We start from the raw sequence: 24,721 nt of genomic DNA, 5'->3' as shown, positions 1-24,721 counted from the left end.
CAAAGGTTGGGATCCACTGGAATAAGGGAACTTGCAGTTGTTAATTTCAAATCCAGTTATTCTGGTTAGAATAAACTCATTCTACATAAGCTTTCCCTTATCAGAATCTTGCTGCTTCAAATCAATATACTTTACCTGGGACTGACAAAGGAATTGCTTCAAAATAATCTACAGTGCAGAATCTGTAGACTTCTGAGCAATCAGAGAACTACACAGTCCTAGCTTCAGTATCATAGAATGTAACAATCCATTCATCTTCCAATATTGTTTTCATGTCTATTCCATTATTGTTCTGCTTTAAAACAAAAAATTAGGCTCAACTTTAATTTGCTAGATATGAACCTGTTAGTATTATCAGAGAAGCCATTTGTGCTTCCCATGAGATGACCATAGAGAGAGCAAGGATTTCTGAATGATAGCACTTTGGTTTTGGAATTCCCTCTGTCAGAAATCTGGTGGTTCCACAGTTAAAAATCATATCTACCAATTTCAAGGATGAGCAAATGTTTAATATGTCTTTGAGTATTGGTGCCTTGCATTTTTTATTTTAAAAAGCAGCAATTTTAATTTGTTTTTATACACTTGTGATTTGTCATTTTAGATTTGTGATTTTAATTTGAGGTTTAATGTAGATTGTTAGCTATCATTAGCTATCATAAGCTTTTATGAAGAAGACTTTATGGTTTATGGTGGCTGAAAAGTTTATGATCTATTAGCAGTCTCATTATTGCTACCAATAATAATAAAAATCACAAATCCTAAACACGGGGGAAGGGAGAAAATAGTGTGAAATATGTAATTATAGAATTCTGCTGAGTATTGGAAGAATGGGTTTACTGCCAGTGGAAGCAATGAACTATGAAAACTGAATCACTAAATTGCCATTATCCAACTTCTCAGATAAAAGTTACAATGTGAATGACGAGTCTCAGTCCTCCAAACAGTATGTGCCAAAGTATGTAAAGGTTAGCTTTTGAAAAAAAATGCAAAGTATGAAAAAATTCTGGAAATGTCAAATTGATATAACACAGTGGTGGGCAATGTGTAGTCCTCTAGATAATTTCTGAGAGATAGACCTCCAGTAAGCCCCAGTCAGTACAACTAATGGTGGGGGTAACATGGGTTTTAGACCAGTAATATCTGAAGCATCTCCCAATCCTTGAATTTAAAATCTGAGGTTGAAGCAATGCACTGAGTGAGATTTAGCACAACCAGTGGTGGGAATTGGTGGGAACATCTGGAAGTTCACAAATTCCCACTCCTGTTCTAGCATTGAAGCACTAGTCCTTCATTTAAGAAATGATTTCAAGGAACATTAAGAGACGTGGTCGTTCTCATGAAACCTTTCCTTGATTTAAGTCTACTGGGAGGAGGCTAATAGCCATACAGTGGGTGACTTTCACAGTGTTCAAACTTATTTCTCTCACAATTGGCAGCAACTTCCCGTCTTACATCGGGGGGCGGGGGGGGGGGCATGACAGCTAGTTACTAAAGTCTATCAGCAGGTGTAGGTTTAAGGCATTCTATGACTATTCTACATGTTTTATTCAGTGCTATATTCACCTGCTTCACATGGGCAGATTTACGCCAGATTTATGCTGAAAGTGATAGAATAGTAATAGTGCAACATGCTGAAGTTGAGCAATTAGTTCACCTCCTCTCTTCTTCCCATAACTGATATAACTTTGTAATATAGAGATGATAACTATATTGGTCTTTACCAACACAATTAGTCTTTTGGGAGGCATCCTGACTTCCATGAAAAAGAGCCCTCAGATACTTGATTTTCATTAAATTACCACCTGGGAGATGCTGGAGCCTTTACTAGTTTTTCACATTACATGTATGTGTCCATGCATTTTAAAAAGCAACTCATTCTTTCGGGAAGTGTTTTGGATTTTTTTAAAGATTTTGGAATATCTTTGAGACGATACTCAAATCTAAATTTGAGATTTATATGCATATTATATGTGTATTATACAAAGCTGAAGGTAATTGCATGTAATATCTTTATATTTTTGTACATGGAACCAAGTTTTTGTACACTGAACCATGAGAAAACAAGGTGGCCAATTTCAGATTTCTAGGAAAGGGATGTTCAATCGATGTCATATACTTGCAGCAGGGGGATAACAGAGTTCAAGGACATTTCTCTCAACATGGATTTTAAAGAGCATCTCAAGTTTTTCCAGATTTTCCCCACATATCCTTCCTGCTGAAATATATTCTTCATGCTGAAGGCCTTCTAAAAAGTTCCATCATTGTCTCCCTTTCCTTTTTTAAATAGTTCATAAGTTGAAGCCAGGAGACATTAAAGTTATAGGTGCCCTTGGAGACTCACTAACTGTAAGTACCAAATGTGTGCTATTAAACTGATGGATATAAAGAGCACCTCTGAATTATAATGTGAAAAAGGAGGAGCAAAACATCTTCATGGCAAAGTGAATTTTTCATGTTTTTACTCCCTCACAAGTGTTCCCATTATTCTTGCTTCTTAATCTCTTTTGGCCAGCTCTCTTAGCAGTTGTCTATTTGCATATGTTAATGAGTGCAAAATTATTAACAGTTTTATAACAATAAAGCAGAAATTGGTTTGCTGTGTGGCAAATAACCTGACTATGGTAATTTTAAACTAACTCGGCAAAACTTCTGTGTAGGTGCTAGACAGAAGTTTTTTGTGGCAAAGAATTTGCCTGAAAGGCAGAAGCCACATGAAATGTAACCTGAAGAGAGACACAAATCTAAGTCTTTCTGTTTGCTGTTGAAAGAGTCACAGTAGCTGATACTTCACTCTAGAACAGGGGTGAGCAAGTGCAATGCATTCTAGTCGGCCAGACTGGTATGCCCAATGGGACCTGAAGTGACATTGTATCTCTTCTGGTTTATTTTTTACTCTCTCACTCTCTCTTTTTGCATTTTGAGGTATGGGCGAGGATTAAAAGACTTTGAGGTGTTGGTGCAAAATTGCCACCCCCAAATTGGACCTTTGAGGATCTTCAATGCCCCCATTTTGGGACTCCAAGGGTCCCTTGCAGTCCATGGTCTGCACTTTGCCCAACCTGATTCCGGATGGTAGGGAGCCTGATTCAGACTCTAGCATGGGGAAGAGCACAAGAACACTCTGGGATTCTAGTGTCCTAAGCCTGGACCCTATGCAGTTTTATATTGCAAAACCACAACCAATTTATGTTGTAAAGGTTATTGGGTGGGGGTAGATACTCATAGATACTAAAGGTTGGATGTACAAATGATGTGAACCTTTGTTCCAAGAACATCGATTTCTTTACTTATTTATTTACAGTATTTGTATCCTGCCATTCTCACCCTGAAGGACACTCAAAGCAGCCTTACAATAGGCAACAATTTGATGCCATACACACATATGTCCATAAAAACAAACAATTACAATATAAAAACCAAACAGTTAAAGCATCAATTATTATAACATCACTTTAAAATCACGCCAACCAAACCATGATTGGGAAAGAAGCATAAAATGGCATCAAGGTAACACAGTTAGAATTGGTAGGCAACATCCAATTTTCAGAGGCATTTTGACAAATAATGTTTCAAGATGTACGCATTTCCCTTATCAATGCTAAGATTATTTTTCCTCCTAAGAACATAATAGAAAGTAATGAGTGACCTTTTCCCCATTATAACAAGTCATTGAATTCTGGTTTGTTGTTACTAAAGAGTGACACAGCGTCATCGTGTCACTTCAGTGCAATACGCTTATCATTTCATGTTTCCGCATTATTCTTTACATGGGTGATAAAGAATATTTTAATAAATTTAATTTTTTATTTGATCATTTCCACATTTTTTATTTTAAATTAAACTTGGACAGAATTTATTTTTCATTTTTCCTTTATTGTGTTATGAAGCAGACAGGTTAGCAACAGGTTTTAAAAGGCTTTTAGGGTCCTTCCACACAGCCATATAACTCAGAATATCAAGGCAGAAAATCCCACAATACCTTCTTTGAACTGGGTTATCTGAGTTCATATTGCTATATATCCTAGTTCAAAGCAAGAAAAAAAGTGAGATTTTATTCAACTGTGTGGAAAAAACCGGGACATATTTATAAAGGATCAGTTATGTCTTTGTGAGTCTGCAGGCAGTTTCTCCTTGCAGTAATTCTGGACTGGAATTACTCTGGCTCTAAATCGCTTTTGTCTTTCTCTTCATTAGGCAGGAAATGGAGCAGGATCAGGACGATTAAATGTTTTAGATGTTTTAACACAATACCGAGGCCTTTCATGGAGGTGAGTACCGTACACCAAATTCCTCGATGAACCCGAAATCTGTTTGATTGTTCTTTTGATCCCAGCCAGCAGCTTCTTTAATGCAAACCTGAAGTTGTGTTGCTAGAACAGGCATCAGTCACTTTATTTACTAAAAAAAGAGAGGTTGTATTATCCAGGATGCTGTTGTGATATCACAGGATGCACAAGAGATTGACGCTCTCAATCTCTTGCGCATCCATAATTTAGTTATTTTCAAACTTTGGGAAATTACTTAATTTTTTTGGACTAAAGCTCCCAAAATTCCAGATCCCTGAGTCTTGCTGACTGGGGAATCCCAGAGTTTATAGTCTAAAACTAATTCCTCTAAGATCTGGCTCTTTTCAAGTTCCAGAACCTTCCTCCCTCCAACCTCACTTTAAAAAGCAAACAGCAATTCATTTTTGCTCATCATGCATTGTTTAATAATGACAGGATCTCTAAAATAGCATCCAAAGGGGGTGAGAGGATTGGAAATTGGATATAGATAAAAAAAACTCCTCCAGTTTCTCCAGAATGTTTTGTATTCTGTTAACAATGATCCGTTCCTCTGGAAGGTGAAAAGAAACACTGTCTTTACACTTGTTTGGCATGCAGTTGTTGAATCCCAACTATATTAAACCCACTTGATTGTTCGCTTAATTGTGAGTCAATATGTTGATAAATCTAATGGAATCAATGGGTCTGTAGTAGTCAGAATAAAAGCTAAAAGTAGAACTTTGTTCCTTGGGTTAGAATAACAATTATTTCAGGAGGAGGAATGCCAATATTTAAGAGAAAAGTTATACGAGGAGGTGTTTAGCTTCTCCCCTTTCACCATTTTTTCTATTGCAGCGCCTCTTAGGGACCTTCCACACTGCCCTTTATCCCAGGAACTAATCCCAGAGTATCTGCTTTAAACTGGAATATATGAGTTGTTGCACTCTCGCCTTGAGACACCTTTTCACTCAGCACCACACCAGAAGTTTATTCAGAAAAACATGTACAAAGGGGAAGGGGGCATTTCCCAAAAGAGCAGTAGAGAAGGAGATACAAAATAGAAGCAATCTATATACAAAATAGTAGCAATCCAAAATGGCAAAGTACATGAAGTCAAGAGAGCCAAAAACTAAGGCATAAATCCACAAGCATGAAAACAGGAATTTTCCAAGGCGAACCTTTCCAGGAACATGGGCAAACAAAGGAAACTTGGATCATGAACGTGAGAGCCGAGACAGAAACAGCATCCTTATGGAAACTGTCTCCTCCAAGTAAACATCACTTAATTTAAGCCCAAGCCCAATCAAGAAGCCATGAGATCATGACGAACACACCTGGGCTTCAAGGCCTTCTCATGGAGTCTCTCAAAATGTCTAATTAATCTATTTTTTACTCCCTCTGTCCAGAGACCTAATCTGGCTTTACAGGAAAACTCCTCATCAGCCAAAGACCATTTCCCAATGAAATTAAAATCTTCACTTTCTGTTGCTTGGAAACGGACACAGGAATCCCAAATGGCGGCCTCCTCGGCCTGCAATTTTCCCTTATCACTAGTGGACACTTCACTTTCGAATCCATTATTCCCTCATCCTCTGAAACATCAGAAAAATCCCAAGCCGCTTGCTGAGCCCCAACATGAGTCCCCACTGCCAGATACTGTAACCTGGGATAAACAGATAATTTGGGATCAGATCCTTGGATATAGGGGCAGTGTGGAAGGGCCCTAATTTGCCCTCTTGAAGACCTTTTTAAAACCTTAGTTTCGATTGGGAGAGGGTAACATCATCATAGCCTATCTTTGGAATTAAGTAGGAGGAATCTATATAAATAAGTCAATAAGATCTTGATATTAATGTTACACCTAATTACCAATATATATTATGCATTTTAAAAATAAATGGCAAAACGCAAGCACTCCTACTTCTTTCCTTCTGTATGCAACATTGCAAGGCTTCAGACACAGTGTATTTAACTATTATGCACCAATATATCTTTTTAAAAATATATGTTTCGAATTGTTTAGAAGTGATTTTATCTTTTGTGCATTTTCCACAATATTATGTTGTAACTATTTTAATATGTAAGCTACCTCAATTCTCAATGTTGGGGAAAGGGAATCTATAAACTATTACAATTATATATTGATGAGGGTGATAATGATACATATTAAGCATCCCTTATCTGGAAATCCAACATTCTCCTACATTTTTCACATGGATGGTTGAGACAGGAATGCTTTTGTTTTCTTATGACTCAAAGTACATAAACCTTTTTTTCATGCACAAAAGTATTAAAATATTCAGAGCATTTGTATAAAATGTGATGAAACATTAATAAATTTTTTGTTTAGATATGGGTCCCAGCTCTAAGATATAAATGTAAATATTCAAAAATCACCCTCTACCCAAATAAATCCAAAACATTTCTGATCATAAGCATAAGGGATACACAACTTGTAATGCAGGCATTCCAAGAGAAATTGTGATACATAAACAGAGTAAACTATGACTGCCCTAAGTTTTGTAAAAGTCCAAGTGAATGTAATGTATTCTCAGCTATATGTTGCACGCTGCCAGGAGCAATTACAGTTCCCTTTGTTCTTGTGATCTGGTACCAAAATGGATCATTTTGCCAGTCCTTGTTTCATGGATATTATAAAAGAGCTGACAGTACTTCACACTACAGCAATGCTAAAACTGAGTTGGTTTGGAGCTGGGCCTCAATGTAAGAGCAGAATGTAAGAGTAATAAATAAGAGAAATAAATAAATAAATAAATAAATAAATACACAGATAAGTTTAGAAACCGGAATATAAAATAGGAAGAGTTTGTTGAAGATTTGAAACATCACCAGGGGGCACTCTGTGTCTTATTCCAAAGAAAAGCCCTTCATGCAGCTCAATTTCTGCTTTTCTCTCCTCCTCCCCTCTGCAGTGTTGGTGGAAATGAGAACATAAACACAGTCACAACATTAGCAAGTAAGTGCCTGCCTACTTCTGTACAATATGGCATGTTTGTGAAACTTGCTGAGCAATCTATGGACTACAACTTAACAACAGGTTTATTAAACAATTGGATTGGGGTTGGGCTTAGGCTGTGTTTTGCTTAATAACATGTTTTATCATTTCCTCCTAGTCTTAGTTCAGAACTTTACAAATATTTCATGTTGGTGAAACACACGCTGTGGACATGCACCATTTCGTGACACAGTAATTCAGTTTTATTATCAAACTGGAGATTAAACCAGTCCCTTGAAAAAGATATGAACACATTCATAAATGTATGGGGGCACAACATATCTCATGAAAATTTGCATTTATATTTATATATATATATATATGACATGTATTTCCAAGGTTTTTATCATTTCTTGTTATGTTTGCATGATACATGAATGTGTTACAACTTACAGTTTGGAAAGCTGTTGGTTTAATCGTCTCCCTGAATTTTTTTTTTTTGAAATGATACTATTATTATTTATCTCCATTGAATGCTTGTGGCTCCACGCTTTCATTTTTTATCCTCCCCAAAAAGAAAGATTCTTTAAGACTTCAGATGGGAAACTGATAGATGCCAAACTGCAGGCTTCCTATGGGAATAATAATTTAGATGATAGATGCCAAACTGCAGGCTTCCTATGGGAATAATAATTTAAAAAACCCTTTGCATCTATAGAAGAATGGCATACAGATCTGCTAAAAAAAACTTTAAAAAGTACAGTCAGCCCTCCAGATTTTTTGGGTTTAATTATTATGGATTCATTATTCATGGATTTTATTAAAATGCTCTTACTCTCTTAGGAATTTCTAGGTCCTCTACTATGACTCTAGTATGATCACCTTTCTCCTGTCCCTTTGGAGCAGTGGTTCCTAACCTTTTTTTTAAATTAAGGGACCACTTTGACTAGGGACCACTCTACAACATTAGTACCAAAAGGGTTCTGAATCTGTTTTTGGTCAACTTTAGATTCAGTTTGGTTATTTGGGGTACTGATTCAGAAAATTGCATTAGATAGACCACATCAGCTCCAGTTTCTGATACAGAACATATGCCATCTAGTAGTCACCATCTGCTCGTCATATTTAATAGGCCTCGACACTATTGTTCCCATTATAGTTGATTGCGTTGCTTGGAACATGTTGCTTCAAAACTGTGACCTGTATAGGGCTTTAAGATACCAGCCACAGATGCTTCACCCCACATCTAATACTGAAATTTGCATCGTAATCAAATATTAAGACACCATTATTTTTTCTTGAGTACTGGCATAGATATCTATATTCTCCCTATCATCGTACACTGCTTAAAACTAACTTTCCATGCTCTATCTGCCAGTATTACTGGTAGCCATTAGTTCTGGAATGCTGGTATTATGAGAGACACATCTACCCACCTAAGATGGACAGCTCGTAATCTGACAAGGCTCTATCATGTTTAAGCTTCACTGATCTTAAAACTCCAAATAACAATAAATTTATCTTTGTCACACACCTATAACCTTTCCTCAGACCAAAAAGGGATTTATTTATTTATTTAGGACATTTATATCCCGCCCTTCTCACCCTGAAGGGGACTCAGAGCGGCTTACAAATAACATATTATATTATTAGGATAGCACAATATTAGTATTATATATTATTATATTGTACTGTACCACTATACTGTAATGTTATTAGTAATATTACATGTAATATAAAATATATAATTTATATAATTATTATATCATATTATTATATTGTATTATATTATGATATTATTATCAATATTATATGTATATAGAATATATTATATTATATATTTCACTTTAATTGTCAGTTTAATTGGCCCTTTGCATACTGCTTCCTTTCGGAGATGCAGCAGCTTCAGACTGCTCACAGTTTTCCTAAATATAACCATGACATTATAATACTTACTGCTGCTAGTGGGATCCTATTCATTCTTGACATTTAAATATTTCCCCCCAAATCTTCATTAGGATTAACTGAGTGTGTGCTTCAAAGTCAATTTCATTCTTTCTTTCGCCCCCAGATGTTCTCCGGGAGTTCAATCCTTCTTTGCGAGGCTTTTCCACTGGCAAAGGAACAGAGACCACAGCAAATGCCTACTTGAACCAGGCTGTAGCAGGAGCTCGCTCAGAGTAAGGACTACTACTGAGTGTGTGTATGAGAGAGGCATATATGGATCTCACTATATGAAATGAGTGGCTTAATGGCAAAACTGGCTATTTGGATTAAGGACCAAGAAGTATGGCCTCATGTAAGCCGCCCCAAGTCCCCGTTGGGGGGAGATGGTGGTGGGGTATAAATAAAGTATTATTATTATTATTATTATTATTATTATTATTATTATTATCTTAAGTCAAACAAGTATTAATTAAAGAAATCAAATGTCTGATAGAGAAAGATGTGGGTCTGCTTGTTACTCGTAAATGAGCACAAAGGCTGCAGGAAAACGAGGAGTGAGAGAAAGTTGGATCTGGGCATATTGCTTTCCAGGTAAGGAAGCAGCAGGTCAAATAAGAAAAAGGGAGAAAACTCCAGGAGCCCCTAGAACTCTGTCTCTGTTTCTCCTTGTAGGATGTTGCATATTTTCCCACTTTGAACTAAAACAGTTATAACTAAATACAGAGGTTTTAGGCTGAATTAATGAAAAGCAAAAAAGCAAACCACTCTAAGATAAAACATTGTCTGTCCAACAGAAAAAATCCTACCATAACAAAAAGAAGTCTTTACTGGCCAACAGAAGGTTAGTAAAGTTAGCAGCCATCTGGACTTTATGGGGCAAGATGTCTTTTGGTTTGGATGAGGCTCAAGGCCATGCACTGTTTCTTGTCAGACCCTGCTATGATGTTGTTTCAGATGTCACAAAAAGAAGAAAATCCCCATTAGATGATGATGATGATTTTATTCTTTTCCTGTCTCTCCTCATGGTTTGAGGTGGAATGCAACATAATACCATTAAAATACATATATTAAAAGACAGAGAACAAACGATTAAAGCACATTTACAATCATGCACACCAATAAAATATAAATTTAAAATTCATAGTTTTGGTTGATGGGCAAGCGATGTCCTTTGGATGTCCTGTAGGCATGCCATTCGGGGCTTTGGCCCTTTGTATTCATAGATTTAACCAACCATAGTTCAAAATGGTGGTAGCCCTTTGTACATACTTTGTTGGCAGAGATTTGTAATCCAACCATGTCTGGAGGTGCAAAAGTTTCCCCAGTGTGCATTTGATGGGTGTCACCATTGGGATGTACGTTAAGTTAGGCAATAGAGAATGTTTAAACATATACTCCCCAATGCACTTTTGCTGCTTTTTTTTTAAAAAAAGGGGGTGTAGCTCTTTTCCAGCAGTTTCATCCACAGAAAATAAGGGGTTTTGCCTTCTTTTTTGAAATATGGTGATTTCTCATGCGTGTTTCTAACATAGTTTGTCCTCTACAAGTTGATACCAAATAATAACAGTAATTTTGACTAGGGTGATTGCACAGAATGGTAGAGTACAGGTCTGATCACTCTTACAGTTATCACTTTTATCATGGCTTTTCAAAAACATCATTATCTCAGCTAGCAGAGTCCTTGTGCTTATCTCTTCATTGCCACACAATAACATTTATGCATCAAAAGTTCCCTCCTTCTCCCTTGGTATTTCTTTCAGATTCTCCTGGAACAAACTAAGCTCTTCCATTTTACCACTCTACACAGAGAAGGAGGTGGTTCCTTTGTGTTATATTTAATCCTGTATCTTTTATCAAAAAAGGAGCCATCCCTTTCAGTGAGTAAAGTGAAGAAAGACCTTTTTGAATATTTGTGCTGAGAAATGGCAGCTGCGGCTAGGAGCAGTTGGCTCCCTGGACCCATGCCTGTGCTCTCCTCTCTCTGAAGAAAAACCCTTGACTTACTCATGGGTCAAATCAAAATCCATTCTGGCCTCAAAACTTGCCCTCGGCGTACAAATTTATTTATTTATTGCAATAATAATAATAGTAATAGTAATAATAATAATAATAATAATATGAAAACTTTATTTATATACCACCCTATCTCCCCTAGGGGACTCAGCAGTTTCCACATATGCAAAACAATACAAAAACATACAATATAAACAAAAACATAGACATAAACTGTTAACACAAAATATATATTAAAATAAATTTAAAACAAGTTCCACTCTCTTCTTCATGCCAGGGCCCAATATTTCAATAAGGGGCCTGGACTATCTATCTCTGTCTGTCTGTCTGTCTATCTATCTATCTATCTATCTATCTATCTATCTATCTATTTAGTATATTTGTATACCACCCTTCTCAGCCCTCAGGCGACTCAGGGTGGTTTACAGAAGCAACGATTCAATGTCCAAGAACATCATAAAACATTTAAAACATTAATACATAGTATAAAACCCAACAAAAGTAATAAAAACATAAGCCATTTGTGTCTCCTAATTAAAAACATTATGGAATGGGCTGGGTCAAGGCTAGTGCAAAGAGAAGGGGAAAATGGGGCTGGCAGAATGCTATATTGCAAGGATCGGTCTCGGCAATGGCCCTACTAGGGGACCGGTGCCACTCAATTCCAGAGCCAATTAAAGGACTATAAAAAAGGTCTGGGCCAGAAGAAAAGGTGCCCTCAGATGACAGGGAACTGGGGAATGAATGGGGTACAAGGCCAAGTCCTAACTTGGGCCTAAGACTTGAGACTAGTCATTATCGAAGGCCTGATGAAACCACCAAGTCTTCAAGTTCTTACAGAAGGGGGCGAGGGAAGGGGCCAGCCTTATCTCCTTGGGAAGGCCATTCCAGAGACAGGGGGCCACCACCATTGTATCAAGAGTGAACCAAGGGTACAGTTGTAATGTATTTTAAAAACACAAAGTTTAAAAAACTTGGCATTATACTAAATGTCCTTGAACCAGTAGCTGGCCATTTGGAGTGTCTCTGGTGTTGCTGTAAGAAGGTCCTCCACTGTTCATGTGGCAGGGCTCATACTGCATTGTAATAGGTGGTCTGTGGCTCTAGTATGGTCACCTTTCTCCAGTCCCTTTGGAGCAGTGGTTCCCAACCTTTTTTTTGATCAGGGACCAATATGACCAGGGACCACTGTTTAACATTAGTACCAAAACAGTTACCAATCAATTTTTGGTCAACTTTATATTCGGTTTGCTCTTCTCCACACTCACATATCGTGGACACCACTTTGTGGTCCCATTTCTTAAGAAATGGACTTATAGATTAGATCAGTGGTTCTCAACCTATGGGTCCCCAGGTGTTTCGGCCTACAACTCCCAGAAATCCCAGCCAGTTTACCAGCTGTTAGGATTTCTGGGAGTTGAAGGCCAAAACATTTGGGGACACACAGGTTGATTAGACTGATTTATACATGAGTATATATGGCACTTCATACACTCTTTTTGCTAAAGATTTTGAAAGAAACTGTCATAGTATAATGCAGGTTCAGTGGCTGTTAAAAAAAATCCACTAATTGCTTGAAAGAACAGGCTGGTAGCATCCTCATCAAATCTGCAGTTTATACCAAATTGGGTCTTCTAATGCCTTGGGACCTCGGCAGGATGGAAATTCGAACTGACCTTGATAAACTAAGCGTCAGTCTGTAAGATAGTTACATGAGAGCCTGAACTATCGCATTTTAGAAATTAGGTGAAAATCCCTAGAGGCATGAGTACAAAAAACGATACAGTTACAGTGGAAGTGGCTAGACAGTCTGTAACAGAACTAATGAGAAGCTTTGTGAAAATATATTGAAGCATAAGGTGACTGAGAACCAATTCCCACAACTGTCTCTAGCTAATAATACTGTGCGTGATAGCATCCACCGTTTCCATGCTTCTAGGTTATGTCTAAAATTTGATACATTGAGTTTTAATGGAGCTTTTGGTACACACAGGGTTGGCAGGGCGATCCTTTTCTCTTTCTTTTCTCCATACACAGTTTTTTATTTTAAAACAACTTGCAAACATTAGTTTTAAAACTTGAAGGGCCCTCCAAACTTGAGTTCATTTTCAGAGTCTGATGTGATGTCTAGAGTTCCTGAAACTGGGCCTCTGGAGCAATGGTTCTCAATCTGTGGGTCCCCAGATGTTTTGGCCTTCAACTCCCAGAAATCCTAACAGCTGGAAAACTGGCTGGGATTTCTGAAAGTTGTAGGCATAAACTCCTGGGGATCCACAGGTCGAGAACCACTGCTCTAGAGTTTAAGATTTAGGGAAATTCTTGCTGGCTTGTACTTTATAGTCAAATTGTGATAATTGGGAACAGTGACTCAAATCCTGTTGTTATTGTACTTGTGTTTCCTCATGCATGAGCCTCAACTTCTTAGCCCTTGTGAAACAACATATTCCATTCATGGTTGGGTTAGTGCAGTTCCCAAAGTGTAGCCATTTCACGGGGGGATTTAGGACTATCACATAAGACAGGCAAACTACAGTTACAGAGGGTAAACACTGAACAGCATATTTGGCAGGAATTTATCTCATGCTGTTGTTTCTTTCTCTCTGCACTCCCAGTGTGAAGCAGCATAGAAAACATTGCTTTTACAAACCCAAATAAGTTTAAGGCAAAGGTGCTGTTGTCCTGCTGTAATTCTGATTTGACTTCCTCATATGATGAGCTCCATGATGAGCTCCAAAATCCTATCATTTCTCCCAACTAGGGCATAACCATTGAATCAACTGTATCTTTCATATGTAAAGACTCCCCATCCCAAAGTTAGATTCAGAGGATGTGGGGCTGATAAGCAGGATTCCAGCCATGCAGTTATGTGCTTCTGGATTATCTGATATTATTTGTCAGTGTCTTCAAAGTACTAATTTATTCACTGTGACTGGAGAAACATCTGCTGTGCATTCAATATTTATTTAGGGAATTGGTATCTTAACTGTCAACCAAAAAGGCTCTTAGAGCATATTACAACTTATGAATTTAACAGTTTCCTGCCATCAGACTTACAAACTAAAAAGACAAGTCACGGATATTGCTCTGGCCTCTAAGGGAGAAGATATGGCAATAGGAACAGAGGGCTTCTTACCAGCAGCTGGACTAAAGCATGACAGAGTTATGCCTGGCTGCTCTTCTCTCTCTCAAAGGCCTGAGCAATGGCTCTTTGCATGGAGGGAGAACCTGCCACTAGCAGCTGGACCGAAGCATGGAGGTGTTCCCAGCTCCTCTTCTCTCCCTTAGAGGCCAAAGCAATGGCTGTTGGAATGGAGGAAGAATCTCTCACTAGAAGCTTGATTAAAACATGGTGGACTGCATCAGGTTGCTCTTCTCTCCCTCAGAGGTCAGAACAATAAAGCAATAAGAAAAAAATTGGCATTCAGCAGAAGAACAGTGTCGTGCAGTGTCTTCCAGATGTATTGGAGTTCAACTCCCAAAATACCTGATCATTGGCCAAGGCAGTGAATTTATTTATTTCATTTGTGTACAGTTTTTCTCACTGGGGGGGGGGGGGGGGGGGCTCAAAGCAGTTTCCAACATATTCACAGCAATATTTAACACCTCACAAACATCTGAAAACTAACATAAAACAACAATAACATATAACTATTAATTGAATCATAAAATGTAACTACATTTAGACATTAAAACGAGAAGTTAAAAACATATTAATATAAACATTAAAATCACATAATCTAAAAATTATAGTCCAAGGCTATTCCAATATCAAATATCAATTGCATGTATTCCCTGTCCGTTTCCAGTATTGCTTACTGCCCAAGTGCTTGGTCCCACAGACATGTTTTTGCGTTTATTCTGAAGGCCAAGAAGGAGGGTTGGGGAGGGAGTTCCATAGATGAGGGGCCACCATTGAGAATGCCCTGTCTCTCATCCCCACCAGTCGTGCCTGCAAAGGAGGTGGGTCTGAGAGCAGGGCCACCCCGGATGATCTTAACCTCTGAGATGATTCATAGAGGGAGATACGTTCAGACAGGTAAGCTGGGCTGGAACCAATTAGGGTTTCTGGAGTTGAAGTCCAAAACATCTGGAGGACCAGAGTTTGGGAATCCATCATGTGCAGTCATTATGCACCTATGTGAATGTGGATTTACCCTCTCCAAGCACAATGTAAGGGCATCAGTAATCCACCCATAGCAACACTAGAATCATAGAATCATAGAATCAAAGAGTTGGAAGAGACCTCATAGGCCATCCAGTCCAACCCCCTGCCAAGAAGCAGGAATATTAGATGTCATGTAACTATATATTTAACCCAAAATGACAAAGGAATTAAAAGAGTTGCTTTTTTATTCTGACCACAGTTCAGTGATTCATTTCTGTACATGGCAGGGAAATTGTTGCTTTGTGAGCATATCCCTTTATGGGATCTTATTGGAATCTCGGCATGCATTCCTTGTGTAGGTGTCTGCTGAGAAAGGAGATTTCTTTGTGTTACTTCAGCAGTTTTACAAAACTGGAATGTTTTCAAATGTGTTTGCATGTTAATGTTACAATGTTTTTTTCATTCCAGTCTGATAACATTCTATCTGGTTTTATATGTTCTTGTTTGTAATCTTGTTGTGAACTGCCTTGAATCCTAGTTTTGAGATAGGTGGGAAATAAATCACAGTGTTGAACAGTTCTGTGCCTGTAGATGCATTTCCTTCTTTGCAAAGTGTTCTATATGCAAAAACAGGAACAGTGGTATTGTTGTTCATTAATTCAGTTGCTTCTGACTCTTCGTGACCTCATGAACCAGCCCACTCCAGAGCTCCCTGTTGGCCGTCACCATCCCCAGTTCCTTCAAGGTCAAGCCAGTCACTTGAAGGAACAGTGGTACATATATATCTGTTATAATGCAAATTTCAGCTTTTGTGGATCATCTGTGGGCTGAGGCTGAAGTAATCTGTATTAAACCCCTGCCACCATATCAATCAATTGGTGAGATGATATACTGTGTTAGCAGTATTGATCTGTGAACTTCCTTGTCCCACATTCCTTGGGATGACATTGTAGGTTGCCATGCTACTCATAAAATTCTCACACCCTTCTTTATGTTTATGTTTGTTATATTTAGGGGTGTTCCATCTCAGGCCAGAAGACTAATAGAACTGATGAAGAATGATTCTGTGAGTTTTTGCTGACTTAATCTTTAAAAATAAATAGATTATGTTTTAGAAGGCTGCATGACAGAGATAGAAATAGATTTTTAAGATACAGTGAAGAGTTACTCTTTAATTGAGGAAGAAAATTGGTTTAAAATACTTTAATTGGCTGAGGCCCCTTCTACACTGACCATTTAATGTAGTTCAAAGATAACTTTTGGGCCATGCTTTTGGATCATGTGATTTTAATGTTTATATTAATATGTTTTAATTGCTTGTTTAAATGCAGTTATGAATTATGATTTAATTGATAGTTTTATGTTACTGTTGTTTTATGTTAGGTTTTAATGTTTTGTAAGGCATTGAATTTTGCTGTGAATATGTTGGAAACCACTTTGAGTCCCCCCAGGGGTGAGAAAAGCGATATATAAATGAATAAATGAAGTAAATAACTTCAAATTGTGTTGACACCCAGGAAAACAACCAAAAATAGCCCTTATTGGGCATTAGTGCTCTGTGGTTTGAATAATCACCAGGATTCCCTTTCAGCTGCACATTGAAACCACTTTTTCAGTTTCAGTTGAAACAGCAGTAAATGGCTAGTGTAGACAAAGCCTAAGGCTATACCTACATTTCCATATAATGCTGTCTGAAATTGTGTGACACAGATCATGCAGTTCAATCTGCATTATATGGCAGTCTAGATCCAGCCTAAAACAGCATCCCAAGTTGCTGTAATTGGACAACACATTTTTTTTTTGGTAAAAAAGAGACCCATTTTCATAATAGAAGTATTTTGGAAAGATTCTACATGGAAAGAAACTTCTTTAAAAGAACATCCTGTTTTTACACTCATGCAATTGGGAATGCTTCTTTGTGATATACGTGTAACATTTAAAAACAAAGGAAAGATGACTTTATTCTTTTAGCACTGTTGTTTCTTCAGTATTATTGTTTTCCAAAAGTTTTGTTTCAGTCATATATAAATGAATGTGGATGTAGCCAACTCATTCTTTGATTAATCAATTTTTGTAATTAACCAAGATTTCTTTAAGGAGATGACAATGCTTGTTCTTTCTTTGCTTCCACTTGCCTGAAACCTTAAAAAATGACTAGATTTGTAACATCCTAAGAAGTCATGTGCAACCCAAAAATGAATGCAACAGTAGAAAAACTGGCTGGTAATGAGGAAATGGGAGAAAAATAAATGAAGTTGCAATTTAGACCTGAGAGTGGGTTTGGCTGATGGTACAGCGTTTAGACACAAGGAAAAAGTGATGGGGATAGGGTTCTTAAGAAAAACATGGAATGTGGTAATTATTACCAGGATATAAGTACTTCACAATTTAGCAAAGGATAAATTGGCAAACTTAAGCTTTAATAATAGTAAATGTAGTAAGGTAAAGGTAAAGGTTTCCCCTAGACATTAAGTATAGTCAAGCCTGACTCTGAGGATTGGTGCTCATCTCCATTACTAAGCCGAAGAACTGGTGTTGTCCACAGATGCCTCCTACTTCATGTGGTCAGCATGACTACATGGAGCATCGTTAACTTCCCACCGAAGCAGTACCTATTGATCTATTCACATTTGCATGTTTTCGAACCACTAGGTTGTCAGAAGCTGGGGCTAGCAGTGGGAGCTCACCCCATCCCACAGATTCAAACCACCAACCTTTTGGTCAGCAAATTCTGCAGCTTAGCAGTTTAACCCACTGCAACACCGCAGTCCTGAGTAAATGTAGTAAATTAGTTTATATCAATTTAATTGATATGATTTTCTCTGCCAGTTCTAGCTTGATTTGATAGAAAGCTAGGAATTTGAGGAATTATCATTCCCAGGAGAAAGGGAGTGACTGCTAACCTGCTGAGTAGGCAGAAACACAGTGCGTACTGTTAAGTAACCCAACTAGCTGCCAATTGGGAAGTGCCCTTGGCCACCCAGGTAGATCATATTGCACATTGCAGCTGGTGAGTATTCTTTTACAAATCATTCATGTACCATATTAATACGCATGAGATAAAGAAGGGCTAATATACCCACTGAACTCGTAATCCAATAATTGCAACCACTTCTGAGGCTGCATTTCATCATTTGCCTCTTCATCGCTACACTTTAAATCTAGCAGAGATGACTTGCCTTTCCAGTGTTGGGAAAGATAGATTTTTGAAGATTATAACTTCCTGAATCCCTCAGTCTATATCACTATGGATATTTTCTAAGTTTCAGTTCTTCAGCACCGATATACGGAAAAGAGATATTGAGTTCATGCTAAATGTTTTTAACAGTATTTTATGATTGTTTTATTTGCTTATAATTGTTGAGGCATCTAATTGTTGCCAACTGAGTCGCTTCTGGGCTGAGCAAGGCAGTATACAAATGTGGGAAATAAATAAATAAATATGTTGGCTGTAAGAAAAATTCCAAAATCCATATGAGACTGATATTGCCATTCAATCCTGGAAAAATGGGTTAGTTCAAACAATGGAACTAATGTATCTGTATCTTTATTTGGTCAACCAAATATATATATATCTATATATCTATATATCCAAGCAGTGTTTTCTAGTCTTTGCTTTAGTAATAAAGCACTGAGTGACTTCATATTTTACATAATTGAGTGGCACATACAGACTTCATTTAGAAGTGCAGCCCTGATTTCCTAGGTTGTGCTCAAGTCCAAAAGAACAAGAGGACTGTGCTCCAGAAAGATCCATTCAATTAATATATTCTAAGTCATTGTTTTCAGTATTGTTCATGCTTGTTTTTCATTATGTCTCTTCTTCTGAAATACAGAACATAAATTTCAATAACGACTGGAAAATCATAACGATCTTCATAGGAGGAAATGACTTGTGTGATCATTGTAAGGATCTTGTAAGTTTCCCAGTCCAAAGGCCTAATGTCGTTACTTCATACACTCACAAGATTCTTTGCACACCTTAACCATATATATTTCCAAGCAGCGACTTTGTGGAAGATCCAGTCTATATGTAAAGATACATATACATGGCATGCTTTTCACTTTATTTACTTGAATGTTGGTTTGGCTCTATGCAATTCTGAGTTCTGCTGAACAATGTTCAGATTTGGCCTGTTGACAACACGTGCATCTACGCTGTAATATTAATGCAAAACAGGAGTTGAATGCAGCTTGATATCATTTTGACCCAATGCCATGGAGTTCTAGGAATCGTAGTTTGGTGGACCACCACCAGCAGTATTTAGGACAGAAGGCTAGAGACTTTATAAACTACGTACAACTCCAATAATTCTAGAGCATTGAGTTGTGTCGGACTGCATTAATTTGACAGTGTAGATGCAACTCGATATCACGTGGTTGTTAAGGTACATGAGAGCCAACATGGTGTTGTATCTCACTGTTGGGTTAAGGTTAGGCGGCTCTTCATTCAGATAATGATAATGATGATGGTGATGATGATGATGGTAATAAAAATCCCATCTCCCCAAGGGGACTCAGGGCAGCTCACAACACAAAAAACAATATACATGGCATCCATCACACACAAAATCAAGGATTAAATCAAACAAAAAAGGGTGAATCACAGACGTTAAAATTAAAATCCAACAAAGGTGGTATACAAATGTGGTAAAGATTAATACAATTCATAAACATCAATCACATCAATGTAAGACTTACATACCCCCTTTTATCTATAAAGGTCACTGAGTGAGCTTGGGTCACTCACAATATCTCAGCCTAACCTTAGTAAGAAAGTTGAGATGATGATGATGATGAAAATAATAATAATAATAATAATAATAATAATAATAATGCTTTATTTGTATCCTGCCCCCTCTCCCCTCGGGTGGCTTACAACAAAATACAATATACTTAATAATAATAATCATTATCATCACCATCATCTTTATTTATACCTCACCACTATCTCCCCAATGGGGACTTGGGGCAGCTAACATGAGGCGAAGCCCTTCTGAAAATGCAACACAACACAGTAAAATGCAAAATACAAGAGAAAATACATTAAAAATAACATAAAATAAAAATAAATTACAGTAACAAAATACAATAATCAAGCAGATTCACACAATAATAAAACTTTATAAATCACCGTCTCTCCCCAAAGGGCCTCAGGTCGGTTCACAAGAAAAACAAAAATGGCAAATATTCAATGCCAAAAGGAACAAATAAACAGTACCCAAGGCAAAAACATGTAATGAAAAGGAACCATAAACATATTAAATTATAAAGTCAAATCATCACAATAAGTATAAAATTATGTGCTAAAATAAAACACATTATATGCAAGAGGAAAAAACCAGCTCCTATTAATAACCAATTAAAATCCAGTTAAAATGGCGAGGAAATCCCTAGAAAAAAAGGCAGAATATAAATGTAAAAATCAGATATGATATGCATGTTGCAAAAAATTACACAGATACTTATGAACACCTGAACATTAGGAAGAACTCTTGCCCCCAGAGTGTGGTAGAAGCTCCTTCCTTGCAAATTTTTAAACAGAGGCTAGAAGGCCATCTGTCAGGAGTACTTTGATTGTGCTTTTCCTGCATGTCTGAGGATTGGACTAACTGGCCCATGTGGTCTCCTCCAACTCTATGATTCTGTCTGAAAGAGTGGAATGGAGCTCCCTATGAAATCAATGGTTTAACTTGCTAAACCAATTCAACCCAGTTTACTCCCCATTAAGGACTGGAAGAGCCTTGTTGTCAGCTTCTGGTTCTCTTAGGACTTTGTGGCTGGTGAAAACAAGCTCAAAGTCAAAACATAGCTTTGCATTAAAGACTTTGGGGCCTAACTGACTTGATCGAATTTGGATATATGCTATATTTGGCAATATCTCAAATGGTTTTAACTGGGTTTAAATTGTCTTGTTTATGAATTGGTTATACTTTTAGTCTTTTTTCATTGTTCTTTTCCAAATATTTTAATTATATTGAACTCAGCCTTGAGTCCCTCAAATGATGTTGCATATCTATATCTATGGATCTGCATATCTCCCTCTATCTATCCCTCTATCTATGCCATATGTACAGATATCTGTGCAGAGCCTAGAGGTTATTCAACCTAAGGCTGATAATCACATCAAATCATATCGAGAACTCGAACTGATTTGTTTATGGTTGCTACTTCATTTCACAGATAACTTTCTGATTATAAAGTTAGACATTTAGATAACTCATAATAAATAGGCGAAGTCCTGTACACTTAGTGTATGCCTCTGATGTCTGGGTGTGAGAAATCTGAAAACCTGGCACTTTATCTACATGTTCAGCAATCAGCCAAGAGCCACGTGCTGAGGAGCACTAGCTTATCAGAGCATATCAATGGCATATAAGAAAATGCTGTCCAATTATTGTGAAATTCATTTCACTTTTCATAGAACCATAGAATCATAGAATCATAGAGTTGGAAGAGACCTTGTGGGCCATCCAGTCCAATCCCCTGCCAAGAAGCAGAAAATTGCATTCAAAGCACCCCTGACAGATGGCCATCCTGTTTAAAAGCCTCCAAAGAAGGAGCCTCCACCACACTCTGGGGCAAAGAGTTCCACTACTGAACAACTCTCACAGTTAGAGAGTTCTTCCTCATGTTCATGTGGAATCTCATGTCTCTTCTCAGCCTGCTTTGCAGAAATATTAATAATAATAATAATAATAATAATAATAATAATAAATTATTTCAAAAATATCGATAAAATATTTTCAGAAATATTCATTAAAATAATCACAAAAGATGTAGAAATATTCACAGAAATATTCATAAAATATTTACAAAAAGATTTGTTGAAATAATCATTGAAATAATCACAAAATATTGTCAGAAATATTCATTAAAAGCCGCAAAAAGAGTTATAGAATTTGCAACATATTTGCAGAAATATTCACAAAAATGGTCAACAAATTACTTGAAAAATAATCATCAAATTATTCTCAGGAATAATAAAAAATATTCACAAAATACATTTAGAAAAATATATGAAGAAATATTGAGGAAAATGTTCTCAGAAATAATCACAAATATATTTTCAGAAAAATATTCCTATATGGTTGTTAGCTTCCTTGTGTTCCCACAGGGAGAAAGGAGGGTTATAAACAAAGTCAATAAATAAAATAAATATGTAAAACCTCTCTTTTTTCTCTTTTTTTTCTAGGTAAAGCATTCTCCTCAAAATTACATAAACAATATAAAGACAGCTCTGGATATACTCCATAAAGAGGTATGGATGGAAACATTGCTGCCCCAGCAAACAAAGGAAGAATAATGAGATGCTAAATTACTAGTGTTCCTACAACTTGCTCTGGAATATGTATTTTATATATTTATGATAGCAAATTCTACTTCCACCTTACAACCAGTTTCCAGGGTTGTTAACATACATTGTGCAAAGCAGCAGGTATAAAGAGATCAGCAGAGAAGAAATAAAACAGCTGAGATAAAAAAGATTATATAAATATGACTGGAGGATTTTTAAAAAACTGTTTGTCTCTGGAAGAAAGCTCACCAAGGAATATCAGGTGCTAAAGGGTATATATCAAAGCAATGCAATGGCAAAGCATCTCTGAGTATTTCTTGCCTGAGGAAAAAACCCTATAAAATACATAGGGTTACAAAAGGTTGGCTCGTGGAAGCAAATAGAAGCTGCTAAATTTGCCAGCCTCCACAGGGACAGCATCTGAAAGTTAGGATGTGGTTATGGAAAGAACATTTCTCCATGACTACCTATTGTACCTCAGTTAGTGCGGGGATACCTTAAATATTTCTGCTAATTATCTGCATTTGTACATATGACTTACTTAGTTGCTTAGGCGAACCCTCATAGATCGAGGATAATGGTCTTCCAGATGTAGTGTACATATGGATACAGATAGGCATATGTAGTGGTAAATGATCCTTTGAAATTCTGATTCTAAAAGCACTAAATGGTTCTGGCCCAGTTTACCTGTCCAAACGCATCTCTTCCTATGAACCATCTAGGTGTTTAAGATCGGCTGGAGAGGCCCTGCTTTCGGTCCCACCTTCTTCGCAGATCCGATTGGTGGGAACAAGAGACAGGACCTTCTCAGCAGTGGCCCCCCAGCTATGGAACGCCCTCCCTAGGGATATTAGATCAGCTCCATCCCTCCTGACATTTTGAAAGAGTTAAGACCTGGCTGTTCGAGCAGGCATTTGTAGACACAGTATAATTGATTAATTGCAACTCATGGAACGTCAGGACAATGCAATGGAAAATTATTTTAATGATGAGACACTGAGAACTGTACTTTATGGTTTTAATTGTTAATTGTTTATTGTTTTTATATGGTTTATATTATATGTAATTATTTTTGACTGTATTTTATCTTGTGGGGCATTGATTGCTAAATGTAAACTGCCTCGACTTGCCTCCATGGAGGTACTGAGTCACTGCAAGGAAGTCGTTCTCATCCTTACCTAAGAAATGCTTCCTTGAGGAAACATAAAGGGCCTAACAAAGAAGGACCCAGTTCCTTTCATTAACAGTGAAAAATAAAGCTTTCCTGTCAATTTAATCGTTTTTTGAAAAAACTCAGTGTGACCCTAAGGGATACATTTGTGAACTTACTATATAAACAGGAAAACATGGATAATAGTGAAACCTATTGAAATGAATGATTTCTGCTGGAAGTTACCAAAAAGAAATCCCAGAGGACCCAACCATTTCCTACAGAGATAGCATCTCTAGGAATTTGCTGGGTCCTCCAATGCAACTCTATGGTATTATCTGGTGGAAGTACAATGATACCTTGATGTAAGAGTTTGATTAGTTCTGTGACCAAGCTCTTAACTCAAAACACTCTTATCTCAAGGTGAATTTTCCCATTAAAATATATTGAAATGCTATTAATTTGTTCTAGAGGTTCCACTATATACCATATAATTGCCTGGATGAGCTAGAAAATTCTTGGAGATGACATATTTTGTCAGATATGGATAGATGAAAATGTGGGTTCCAATCCCATTCCCCGGGGGGGGGGGGGGCTTAGGGGGTTGTGCTGTATTTATCAAAGGAAAGTTCTTCCATCTAAATTTTGTTTATTTATTTATTTATTTATTTATTTGCCATACTTGTACCCTGCCCTTCTCTACCCCAACAGGGGGACTCAAGGTGGCTTACAGTGGCACATGCATCATGCATCATGCATCAACAAGAATTACCTAAAAAATTAAAATTGCAACATAATAGACAGAGTTAAAACAGGTTTAAAATTAAAAACACGTCATCCAAAGTTCATGGACTGAGTCCATTCCAAGGTCAAATTGCACAAACATTTTGATTCAGAATACTGCATTGCCCTAGTTTCCAAAAGCCTGCTCCCAGAGCCAGGTTTTGACTCTTTTCCTAAAGGCTAATAGGGAGGGGGCTGCTCTGAT

General features: G+C 37.3%; 1 protein-coding gene across 1 annotated transcript in view; it reads left to right on the top strand.

The window, feature by feature from the left end:
* PLB1 (phospholipase B1) overlaps nt 1–24,721 on the top strand; it is a 142,002-nt gene that overhangs the window by 11,874 nt on the left and 105,407 nt on the right. Inside the window, exons 7-13 of the mRNA XM_060754120.2 lie at nt 2,288–2,346; nt 4,195–4,268; nt 7,199–7,242; nt 9,293–9,401; nt 16,301–16,352; nt 19,123–19,203; nt 22,482–22,547. Coding sequence (XP_060610103.2) covers nt 2,288–2,346; nt 4,195–4,268; nt 7,199–7,242; nt 9,293–9,401; nt 16,301–16,352; nt 19,123–19,203; nt 22,482–22,547 — 485 coding nt within the window. The remainder of the gene's footprint in view (nt 1–2,287; nt 2,347–4,194; nt 4,269–7,198; nt 7,243–9,292; nt 9,402–16,300; nt 16,353–19,122; nt 19,204–22,481; nt 22,548–24,721) is intronic.

This window comes from Anolis sagrei, chromosome 1, assembly GCF_037176765.1.
Source record: "Anolis sagrei isolate rAnoSag1 chromosome 1, rAnoSag1.mat, whole genome shotgun sequence".
In the NCBI taxonomy this organism is placed as follows: domain Eukaryota; kingdom Metazoa; phylum Chordata; class Lepidosauria; order Squamata; family Dactyloidae; genus Anolis; species Anolis sagrei.
The sequence above is the reverse complement of the archived record's forward strand: the minus strand, read 5'-3'. Positions and strand labels throughout refer to the sequence as shown.